This window comes from Psammomys obesus, unplaced genomic scaffold, assembly GCF_907164565.1.
Source record: "Psammomys obesus unplaced genomic scaffold, mPsaObe1.curated_primary_1811, whole genome shotgun sequence".
Classification (NCBI taxonomy): domain Eukaryota; kingdom Metazoa; phylum Chordata; class Mammalia; order Rodentia; family Muridae; genus Psammomys; species Psammomys obesus.
In genome coordinates, this window is record NW_026585504.1 from 47,587,808 (window position 1) to 47,600,770 (window position 12,963).

Consider the following 12,963-nt stretch of genomic DNA (forward strand, 5'->3'; position numbering starts at 1 on the left):
TCCTGAGACTTAAAATACTACCTTTCTATGTAGAGTTACACAGCAGGAACAGTAACAGCAGTGACATGCCTGTTAGGAAGTCAGTCTGCCTGCCAATATAAGTCTGCAACTGCCAATACACTGCCTACATGAGCACAAAAGCACACAGACAAGCTAAATGGCCCTGATGAAACCCTGATCATCACACTTTTTCATTAATTAATGTATTTATTTACTTTACATCACCAATCAGATCTTCCCTCCCTCTTCGCCTCCCCTAAGACTCCTCCCTTCTCAAAAAAGGGGAGACCTCCCATGGATGTCAGCCTGCCTCGGCATATCAAGTAGTACCAGGCACATCTTCTATTGAAGCTAGTCGGTTATCCAGTTAAAGGAATGGGATCCAAAGGCAAGCAACAGAGTCAGCTCCTGCTGTTAAAAGTCCCACATGAAGAACAAGATGTACATCCATACGTGTGGGGGTCCTAGGCGCATCCCACAGAAGTGCTCTGGTTGGTGGTTTAGTCTCTGTGAGCCCCTATGGGACCAGGTTAGTTAATTTTGTAGGTTGTCTTATGATGCCTTATGATTCTCTTGACCTCTCTGGCTATTTCAATCCTTCCTCTCCATTTTCCATTAGATTTCCTGAGCACCACCTAATGTTTGGCTGTGGGTCTCTGCATCTGTTTTCATCAGCTGCTAGGTGAAGCCACTCAGATGACTGTTATGCTAGCCTGTCTGCAAATATAGCAGAGTATTATTAATAGTGTCAGGGGTGGGCTCTCTCTCATGGCATGTGACTCAGGTTGGGCCAGTTATTGGTTAGCGGAGTCAAAGGCTTTATGGATGAGTTGGTGTCCCCCTCCCTCCACTGGAAGTCTCTCTTGGCATTTCAGGCCTATATCCCCTGCTGTGGGAGTCTCAACTAGGGTCACCACCATAAACTCCCAGAGATGCCCATCTCCACCAACTTCTGTTCTTTCTCCCAGTCCTCCCCTCTCCCTACACCTGATCCCTACCTCTGTTCCCTCACTCCCTCTCCCCACCACAATTCCCTCTCTCCATCTACTTCAGATGTCTATTTTATTTCCTATCTGAGTAAAAATCAAGCATCCTCCCTTGGGCCCTCCTTGTTACTTAGCTTCTTTGGGTCTGTGGACATTAGTATGGTTATCCTGTACCTTATGGCTAATATCCACTTATAAGTGAGTATATACCAAGCATGTCTTTCTGGGTCTGGGTTATCTCACTCAGTATGATCTTTTCTAATTCCATCCGATTGCCTGAAAATTTCATGATTTCCTTGTTTTTAATGACTGAGTAGTAGTCCACTGTGTAAATGTGCCACAGTTTCTTTATCCATTCTTTGGTTGAGGGACATTTAGGTTGTTTCCAGATTCTGGCTATTACAAATAAAGCTGCTACGAACATGGTTGAGCAAATGTCCTTGTTGTATGGTGGAGCATCTTTTGGGTATATATCCAGGAGTGGTAGAGCTGGGTCTTAAGGTAGAACTATTCCAAATTTTCTGAGAACCTGCCATACTTATTTCCACAGTGGTTGTACAAGTTTGTACTCCTACCAGCAATGAAGGAGTGTTCCCCTTGTTCCACATTCTTGCCATCATGAGCTGTCACTTGAGTGTTTGATCTTAACCATTCTGATGGGTATGAGATGGAATCTCAGAGTTGTTTTGATTTGCATTTCCCTGATGACTAATGATGTTGAACATTTCTTTAAGTGCTTCTCAGCCCTTAGAGGTTCCTCAAGTGAGAATTCTCTTTCCAGCTCTAAACCCCAGTTTTAATTGGGTTATTTATTATGTTGGTGTTTAATTTCTTGAGTTCTCTATATATTCTAGATATCAGCCCTCTGTTAGATGTAGGGTTGGTGATGATAGTTTCCTAGTCTGTAGGCTGCAGTTTTGTTCTGTTGACAGTGTCCTTTGCTTTTCAGTTTCAGGAGGTCCCACTTTGCTAATCATGTTTTAACCATGTAAACCAGGCTATTTTAAGGTCAATGAGGTCCTCAGAAGAGACCATCATGGGACATTTCCTTTCCCACAGAAAACTTGGAAAGGGGCACTATTAGAGACAGTGCAGGTTGACAATTCACGATCAAAAATGGTAAAATCTAATGTAATCCAAATATTTTGAGTGACAAGTAGAAACTATCCTGCATGACCTAAGGTGACCGGCAGCAGCCAAAATAAAGAGGCACTAACTATACTGTACCAAATGCCCTTCATATTCTATATATACAACATACACAATAAAGCAATTCCAAAGTTAAATTCAGGGTCTCTTCCCTGAGGACAGCTCACTGTGCATGTGCAAATATTCTCAAATCAGAAAAAAAATCAATCAACCAACCAACCAACGAACCAACAAACAAACAAAAAACTGAGTCATTTCTAATTCCTAACACTTGAGGTCAGAATTATTCAAGCCAAAATCCTACCTGTAGGTTTCACTGCAGTCAATTCAGTCGTGTTATTGTTCAAAGTATGTAAGTTGGTGCCAAGTGCTAAGTTATTTCCAACATCTTTTAGCTAATCAATAATTGAAAACATCCAATTTGCCATAAAGGAACAACTCATTATTCTTTGAAACCCATTTGTAATAGCAAGCACAATTATCTAAAGCAAGGCTGGAGAGATGGTTCGGTGATTAAGAGCATTTATTGCTTGTGCAGAGGGCTGCAGTTCAGTTCCCAGCTCCTTCTAATGCCTTCTTGGGTTCTTCAGGTAGCCCATGTATGCAGATGGCACACATATATCAAGCAAAACATTCATACACATAGATAAATATTCTTAAGATTTAAGAAAAAAAAATAATCATTATCTGAGACGTTTGTTAAACATGAGAAAGGAGTGGTTTGTGGTTATATTTCTAAGACATTTCTCACTGTACAGAGTTGCACACAATCAGAGAGAACCCTATACTGTGTTGGAGATATGCGGAGCAAAGAGGCACACAGTTTAAACAGCATGGCTATGAACTGTTAGTTGTGGCAGGTGGGTTACAGGCATGTTACAAATATTATCTCGACTTCACAGTATTTGACAGTTCTTTAATTACAATTAAAAACACAAAGTTGATATGGCCCAGGCCTACATTTCCAGCATTTGGAGGCAGAGCAAGAAAACTGCCACAATTTAAAGAGTAGCCTGTGGCTACATAGCAAGTACTAAGTCAGCCTAGGCTAAGCAGTAGGACCCCTAACCCCACCCATACCCCACCATACTCCCATCTTACCCCCATCTCACAAAACAAACAAAAGTAAAAACACATATACACAATGCTAAACTAGTAACCCAAATCCACTTTTAGCCTTCGTAAATTAATGAAATATTAAGGTTACAGATTCACAAGAAAGAATAACTTTGAAAAGAAATCATGGGATTAATCAACATGTGTGAAGAGAGCATTCTCTAAAATTTTGGCTACAAATGTGGACACATAGGTTAGCATTTCCTCGGTGGCACAGGTACATCTGAGGGGAGGCTGTCCTCCTACCACAGTGAAAACACACTAGACACATGACTGCATGCTGAATAAATACACTCCTCTTTTGACTTTTTATACAAGATGTTTACTGAATTTTTAAAACATGCTGCACATTCAGATTTTAGCGATGACTTCAAAACCAATGTTGTAACCCTCCCAAAGGATTCTTAACTAACAAACACACACCCAACACAATAAATCCAAAGCTCCTGCCTTTGGCAACCAATCTTAAGTGCTACAATTACTCTTCAATAAACTTTTATCAACTTTCCCAAAAACAACTGACATAACAAAAACATTTCTCTACAAGCTAAAATCCAAAAGCATATACTAAAAATGAAGAACTTCCTTTTAAAATTATTTATCTAGTTCGTGTTGATTTAAAAGTCACTAAACCTAGATTTTTCTTTATGCTGCTTATTTTTATAAATCCTTTTCAAAATGAATCCTGTGTTCTCTCAATATAAAGAAAAGGAAAGATGTTTTTCATAGTGACCTTGAATAGGACTAAAAAGTAGCCAGTTTCCTAATAGTACATATAAGGAAAGTAAGTAACAACCAAAATTGAGGGTAAAAGCCATGTCCACTCCACCCTCTGTTAGCAGCGCCATCCTACTCAACCTGGATTTGGCGTTAAAGAGATTATCACGTTTATCCTCAACACAGTGGTTTACAGAGGAGTGCTCAGAGCCTCATTATATAGAAATCTGACCCAAATGAGTTCTTGACTCATTTCTTCTGTAACAGCTCATTATAGATCCTTTGTTTGTTTGTTTTTTTTATCAGTAATTATTTCTAAAAATAAAATGATAAAATAAGATGAAACAAAATGAAGTATTTGCAGTGTTGGAGAGCTAACAGGACCTGGCACACATTGGCCAGGTGACATGCATCCTATTAGCCACTCTGAAAGTTTCTCACGCAGGCATCTGATGTTTACAATTGTAGAAAGGAAAGAATCTGTTTCTAATGTTGGCACTATGCCATTCCCAGATCCTGGTCTTCTCAGATAAATATCTGTCACTTTCCCAAAAAAGGTTCCATGATTGAGAACATCAGAATATACCTCACTCAGATAAACAGAACATGTGTTCTCTTATTTGCTGGAAACAATATAAACGAATGAATGAATGAATGAATGAATGAATGAATGAATGAATGAATGAATGAATGAAAGAAATATTTAAGCAACTGCCTGATCACTTGATGATGGCAGAAATGAGTCATAAAATTAACTTAACAAAGCCGGGAGTAGGGAACAGTGGCACACACCTTTAATCCCAGAACTTGAGGAGGCAGAGACAAGTAGATCTCTGTGAGTTCAAGGCCAGTCTGGTTTACAGAGTGACTTCCAGGACAGCCAACGCAAGGAGAAACCCTGTATCAAAAAGCAAAACAACAACAATCCCTCCTTCCAAATTAACTTAACATACTTGTTTAGTCATGCACACATACACTTACTATGCTGGTGTAGATCCACTACACATACAATTCATATAAGCCACAGGAGACAGCATTATTTTCCCCTTTATCAGATAAAAAAAACCTTAATATCTGAATCTCAGGTACAACCATATAAAAAGGAAGTAATGGGATAATGCCAGACATTCAGATCACTAACCTTCAGTACACACAGCTCCTCCCGACATTCAGAGCCTTATTTAGAAAGCAGAGATGTTAAAGCTCCCATTCCAATTAATTCGCTCAACAATAATCAAAGTAGTTAGATCAAAGTCCCTCTGCCCTCCTAGAAACACACATTTTGGAGATATGAGTGTAAATGGTGCTACATGTGCACACGGCACCGGCTTCTCTCCAGGACATCACATTTCAGCACACAGACACCAAACACATTCTTTTGGATTTCTGGTTACAAGGTTACACGCCACTGAGGCTGGTCTCTGAGGAACCCAGACTAACCTTGAAATCATGATCCTCCCACTTTGGCCTCCCAGAGCTAGGAATAGACATGTGTGCCACCACTCTTGGCATTAGGTATCAAACACATCCTGTGGAGCAGGCAGAATCAGCAGAAGAGAAAACTTGCAGAAGTACCCTCTCTTGCCTGCTACCTCCATGTTCTCACTCATATCACAAATGCCGTAACTCTGCCCCTCCCCACCATACTCCACTGCTTCCCACTGAAGAAGTCTGGTGTCTAAATCTGTTCATGATTTAAGCAATTAGAATGAGAGGCTCATTAGAGAGATGACAGCATTAAACAACAGAGATGGCACATTAGCCAACCACAACTAAGAAAGAGTACTAACCCAGCTAACACCTGACAATCACAGTCACCAAGCTGGAAATTAACATTTTCACACTCTTCTCAAGAGACAGCTCAATATTCTCTCTCATGCTTTGCTTTTCTGTCTGCTCCTGTATCAGAAGCTCTTTGGACATTCAAATCATATATGTAGAATACAATTAGTGCTATAATTTCCAGCTGAGACTTTAATTGCTCACAATTCAAAGTAAAGGTCTAGAGGGTGTGAGATACGTATTGCTGACTCTGTGTGTGTGTGTGTGTGTGTGTGTGTGTGTGTGTGTGTGTGTGTGTATGGGTGTGGGTGTGAGTGTGTGTGTAGATTAACCCAGGGTCTTGCACATGGTCTACCACTGAACAACCCCAGCCCTAAAAACCGTTCTTTACTTTTTCCTTTTCCTCTCATTCTCTAAATAATTAATTGGCAACCCTGTCAACCTCCAAAACACATCCCCATGGGCCGTTTTCAAGGTCTCTTCTGTTCTACCACAACTGTGACCCTCACCTCTGCTAGATTAACCAGGCTCCTTGCTTCTGTCTTACTCAGTTATCACACGTGTAACTTTACCAAAGGATGTTCTGTGATGGTTTGCCATTATATGATCAACAGAACTGAAATGCTACATCACTGCATCACACAGACCTCTGCCTATTGTGACTTCCCTTTCTTACTTAAGACTCCAGCTTTGCAGGCTTCGGGTCTTCGTGTATCTTCATCCTCTGCCTGAAAAGCCTATCATCCCGCCAGCTCTTCCAACAGTCACACGCTTCTTGCAGGATGTTTCATTTAAATACCCTCCTTCCCCACCACTGTGTCCTAGCACCTTGTATTACTCATATGAGAGCCTGCTAACTTGGTTTTTTACATATTTTCAAATTTGGTTAATTTTACTTATTTTACATTTTATTATGTAAGTGTTTTGTCTGTGTGTGTATATATGTATATCACATGCAAGCCTGGTACCCAAGAAGGCCAGAAGAGGGCACCAGAATTGGAGTTACAGTGCGTGGTGAGCTGTCTGGTGCAGGGAGCCAAATTCAGGGGTACATTTAACCATCTCCCCTGCTCTCCGTTAAGTAACATAAATCCTACAATTGATAGGAATTGAACTTTTCTTCATTATATTCTCAATGCACAAATCACAGACCTGACCAAAAGAAGATACCGAGCAAATGTTTGGCAGAGTCAAGCAACTTACCAACTGCATGGTACTCAACAGATAAAACCAGTAATCTTTTCTTTTCTTTTCTTTTTTTACAACTGTGTCAATCAAAATAATCTGCTGTGGTTTACTTGGAAGTTTACAATTCTCTTGTCCACACCCTCATCACTATTTAAGATTTGTATCTCAGGGGCTAGAGAGGTGGCTCAGCAGTTAAGAGCACTGTCTGCTCTTCCAGAGGACCCAGGTTCAATTCCCACATGACAGCTCATAGCTGTCTATAACTCCAGTTCAATGAAACAGACACCCTCACGCCAATGCACTCAAAATAAAATTAAATAAATTGAAGAAAAAAAGAAAGAAAAAGAATGGGTGGTAGGCACACTTAAAAAAACAAAAAGACTATCTCAATTCTGTTTATTGTAAACAGCTCACACCTGGCCTACTCTGCTACTATGTATTTGATGTACAAGATCAAAAGTATTTCCACGTAGGTCATTTTACAACTAAACTGTATTCCTGAAAACTGTCAGTCATAAAAAATAGATTAAAAAAAGTTATCATGCAGCAGAGGGACAAAGCGTGACCAAATGGAATATGGTGCCTTGGATTAGAAAGAGAACAGAAAAGCAACTGTAGGACATATGCAGTCAGACTGATAAGCCAATAAGGGCAGTCTCCTGGCTCTGATGAATGCACCATGACTCCATGGGCAGGAAACAGAACAAGGGGAATGTGAAAACTGCCCTGTACAACATTTACGTAAATATAAAATAATGTCAAAGTATTTTAAGACAAGGTTTATGTCTTAGTGCAGAAGAAATTCCTTTGCTTTGACAATATGCTGGCCTTTTATTCTGAATAAAGGAGAAAATCCAACAACTGATTTATTGCTTTGAATCCACAGTGTTACTTAATTGTGAATACACATTTTAAAACTATTTAAATACAAAGCATATTATTTGATACTTGTCTCCTAATAGCTGTAATCACAAGGTGAATTTTAAAATTATTGGACAAGTATATGTGCACTTCGTATCACAGTTAGCCCACATGTAAGACTAAAGGGGAAGTGCGATCTTTGCCATTTCCAGCTACAGACTGCTGCCCGTGCACTCAGAACCTGTATTTGCCTTAGATTAGGAGCATCTTCTAAGTACCATCAACCAAAACCTGCCAATGCTTTTCTGGAAGGGAGAAAAGCTAACGATTCTAAGAGCCAGCCCTCACCAGAGAACAGCAACTCGCCTGTCATCGAAATGAGGGAGCACCACAGAGAGCCTCTGAAATGACAGGCTTAGTTTTCCATTAACTGCCTCTACAATTATTTTCTTACTCACTTGCTTGACAAATAGCTCCATCATGTAACAGTATGAATCATACTGAACTTGGATAACAAATTGGATTGTAAATTTAAAAACATGACAGTGAATTCTGTGGTAATGTTCCTGCACCCCAGAGACCATCATTTAAAATACACACCCAAAACCAAAGCACTTAGTGCAGCAATCTAGCCCATTACTTCACAATAAGATGCAAAAATGCCTGCTCACAGAGAATCTGAAAAATCGGCACTTACTTATCTCCTTTATAACGCCATTCTGGTTTAATACACAGGTGCAGTATTTCACGGGACAAACACATATGAACAACACACAAGGGCCTACAGGAATATAAAATAGCCAGAAAAAGATAAAAAGAATGAAATCACTCAAAAAGGCAGAATAAAAGAAAGAGGTGGGGGAAGACAACAAATGTACGAAAATACAATCAGAAGTCACAGGAAGCTTGGAATCTTGCTATTGTGTCCTGTGCTTTTGTATTTATCCTATCCTGGGCTAGTCACTGAAATACTCTCAGTCTATTGTTATTTGTCTGTAACATTAAGATAGCCATTCCACTCTAATCACTGAATTTTTGGTTTGCTAAAATCTCACACATAAAAATGTTTACTTATTATTGTTTTTAAATGGGTATAGGTGTTTTATGTACATGCATGTCTATGCAATGCTGTCAGAGGCCAGAAGAGTGTGGCAGATCTCCTGAACTGGCGTCACAGGTGACTGATAGCTGCCATGTCAGGGATGAGAATTGAACTCAGGTCCTCTAAAGATCAGCAACTACTCTTAACCACTGAGCCATCTCTCTACCCCTGTACACAATTTGTGAAGGCTCATTTTCATCATGTGGGACTTATTTGAGCGACCATATTTTTAAGACTTTATTGGTGCCATTTCCGTATCATGTGTAGAAGACACCATCTGACAAAAGGGCCCTGGTCCTCTGGCTCTTACGATCACCCTGCCCCCACTTCAACAACTTTCTCTGAGCTTTAGGTGTTTGCACTGTCGATGCACCCCGGTCGCTTCTTCTTTGCATTGTGACCAGTTTTAGATCTCTGTAACAACGTCCGTCTACTACAAAAAGCAGTTTGTTTGATGAGGTTGAGAGGTACACTTACCTGTGGGTAGAAGAGTAAGTACTTACAATACAGGTATAAATTGTGTTGCTTTAGGAAAGTGACTGTAGTATGTTTTCTCTAGAATCCATGACCTCTCCAGCCACAGGTAGCTGGCTAGCTCTAGATTTACAGTGGCAGGTATGAATTCCTTTCCAATGAGTGGACTTGATGTCCAAGACAGCTACTAACTAGACCAAGAAATGAATGCAACTACTGGACCACTGTGGCTACCTTGACAGGCCAGTCACAGGTTCTACCCCGGATGAAGAGCTACAGGCAATCAATGGCTGGTACAAAAGGGAGAATCCCTTTTCTTCAAGAATACTTCCTGATAGTTATCCATTCCCAGGTGGTCAGGTGGTCAGCAACACTAAATGAACTTGGTAGTTGTATTACACACACACACACACACACACACACACACACACACACACACACACAACACTATACCAATAATAACGAAAGAAGTCATGAGCTTGAAAATGGAGTTGGAAATGACTTAAAATACTCAGATAAAATTCTCAAAAAAAAAAAAAAAGAGGAGGGAAGGAAAGAAACAACAAAAAAAAAAACCTTAATTTTTTAAAAAATGCTATGTTTGGGGGGTAGTAGACAAAGCCAGTGATAAAGAAAAATTGATGGCGAGACCCATATTTAGCTTTTTTAACACTAAAAGTTGCTAGTCATTGGCATATATGAAAGAGAAAAACAAAGTGTAGAAAACTGTGTTTTGGAACTAAGTGAGACACAAGCAAGTTCTACTTACCTTGGAGACTTGCCGCAGCCACCTTAAGTATTCCGTGAAAGTATCAAAGCAGATGTAGTAAGTCTGGCTTTGGGGCCCCGAAGAGCTGAATGCTAAACAGTGCTGGTGCTTTTTCACTTCTTCCACCTATGAAAAGATGCAGAGAAAACAGGTAAACCAGAGTGCAGTGCAGATGTGGCTTCTTAATCAGATTTGCCTCTATCTCTCCCCACTCATGCTCCCCTTACTATTTACAGCCAATCTTAGTTACAAGGAAATCAAGAAAAGGGGATTTTTTTTATCTTCATTAGAGTTCACCACCCAAGTGAAATTTCCTTCTTCCTGTTGAAAACTGGTAAAAACTCTTCCTTTCTTATTCTTTATGTAAATATCTTAACAACAGGGCTTTGGGCTTCTTCCTCTTATAGTGAAAATAGAAAACTTACATTCACAGTATATTCTTCACAAAGAGAAAAAATTAAATAAAACATGTTACACAAACTCCTATCATTTTCTTGAGAAAAATTACCTGACTATAAGCCAAGTCACAAAGAATGTACAAAAGGATTTTTAAATTATGATATGAACACTGTTCAAAATATAATCATCTCAGAATTCATTAGTGAAACTTAGTTTAAAATCTATGTATGTTTAGAAGATGAATAGCACACTTCTAAAGCATCCGTTTTAAGAGCTGAGGACTTCCAGAGTCTGTGTGTGGGCAAGTGTTCTAGTACACCTACAAACCCAGTCCCATACATGACACACTTTTCAACTATGTACTCCTAATCATTTCAGAGCCTATATATATATATATATATATATATATATATATATATATATATATATAACCTAAGAAGCTAGAACTCAACAAATACATGACAAAATCTGTGGGATGAAATCAAGAAAACACAGGGAAGGTTAATATATTTTAATATTTAGAAAAGAAAGTAGAAATTAATTTGCGTAGCATAGAACTTATCAGCAAAAAAATTCAAAACCAAAAACTGAATGAACTCTATGCTAAATGACAGAAATAAAATAGAAACTGGAGCCAAAATGATGGCTCAGTGGTGAGCTGACACTGTGCTCCTTCCAAAGACCTGAGTTCCGTTCCCGGCACCCACAACAGGCAGCTTACAGCAACAGCCTGTAACTCCAGCTCTCAGGGATCTGACTTCCTCTTCCAGCATCCACAGGCACCTGTACTCATGTGTATATGCTCCCTACATACACACAAACACTTAATTAAAAAGAAATTACATATGAAATGTAAAAGAAGGATGTGGTGGCTCAATGGATAAAGGCACTTGCTACCCAGCTCAACAACCTATTTTGATCTCCAGATCCTACATCATAGAAAAAGAAAAGCAATTCTCCCAAGTTTTCCTCTAACCTCCATACATAAACTATAGCACCCATGTGTGCCCACATGTGAATAACACTATAATTAATAAGTTATGGTAAAATATAAAAAGATAATCAGACACATAAACAAGAGTGGGTGTAAATTTACACTCTGGCAAACAAATTAGGTATCATCTTGTGATGTGAATATGCTCACATCCTGGAGCTAGTAACTGCTCCCGGGTGCATACACTCCAGAAGGTGTATTTTCAGATCACTGCAGGAATTTGGATTGAGTTCTTCACTGCTCAGGATCTGTCTAACCCATCGTATGAGATTTTACTCTGGAAACCCTTGCTAGCACTTTTAATGCCAAGAGTATCCTCTGCACCAAGGACATGGGTATTCATCAACCCTTCACCTACTTCTAAGCATTTCCCAGTTAAGTCAGTATAAGTAATTCTGGCTACAAGCATCTGACAAAGGAGTGGCATGTGTTCCTATTTCAGATCTAAGTATACAAGAGCAAGGCTGTAAAGACATTACTTAACAAGCCACCAGTCATTCATTACAAATACCTAGAGCCACAGCTCCAATGTGGGTGGGAACAGGAAGAGGGCTAGAGCTTCTTGGCTTGCCCAAGAGTTGAGCCTGAGATTCAGGGAGAGACCTTGCCTCAGAGGAGCAGGCAGAGAGTGACTGAAAGGACACCTAGTGTCCTCTTCTCACTGCACTCACACATGCACATGCACTCACACGGACACACAAATGAAAACGAGTGTTCAAATGGACAGGAACCAGGAAATGACAGGACCATTACTTTTTCCTCTGCCACAGGTCACAAATATTAAACAATAGACGAACAGAATATCAGGCAGGGTCCCTACAGAAATGTACAGAAAGAGAAATCAACTCCAAACCCCAGCAATTCATAGTCGTCTTGTGATATGAGCAAGAAGTCATGACTGGAAGCCATCAAAATCTAGTAGTTAGTTGTGTTACCATAGGATAACTTCAAAGCTAGATCTTTGTTGTTTAATTTCTGGGTGCCCTGTGCTCCCTCTGTGAAGTCTATGTTCCTGTCCCTTTGCCACAGGAAATACTGTCAATTGTTGACCCATTGTCCTGTCAGTGTCCCAGGGGCCAGAGGCAACAGGCCCAACTCCCATTGTCTGCACCTTCCTCAGTCTGAAAAGTTCTCCTAGATTTTCCAGGACCTCGACTCAAACCAAAGTGAGATTCACAGTTTTGATGCTGAAAGAATTTAAGAGTAGCCAGTTTGTGAAGCAGGTTGGAATTTAAAAAAAAAAAAAAAAATGTGTTAGAGAAGGCTTAACCAAGGAAGTGAATAATGGGTACTAAAAAGAAAGCAAGGTACACCCCTAGAGCCCGATGGACTTCGCAACAAAGAACTGCAGGAAGTAAGACAAGCCCAATGTCAGTACAGGCTCAAGGGCAAGTTGCCTGTTCTCTGTTATCAATGTCAAAATCAT

The 12,963-nt window shown here is 39.9% G+C and overlaps 1 protein-coding gene across 1 annotated transcript in view; it reads right to left on the reverse strand.

The window, feature by feature from the left end:
* The window catches only part of Phlpp1 (PH domain and leucine rich repeat protein phosphatase 1), a 217,321-nt gene that overhangs the window by 101,812 nt on the left and 102,546 nt on the right, over nucleotides 1–12,963 (reverse strand). The window contains exon 4 of the mRNA XM_055603063.1: nucleotides 10,145–10,270. Coding sequence (XP_055459038.1) covers nucleotides 10,145–10,270 — 126 coding nt within the window. The remainder of the gene's footprint in view (nucleotides 1–10,144; nucleotides 10,271–12,963) is intronic.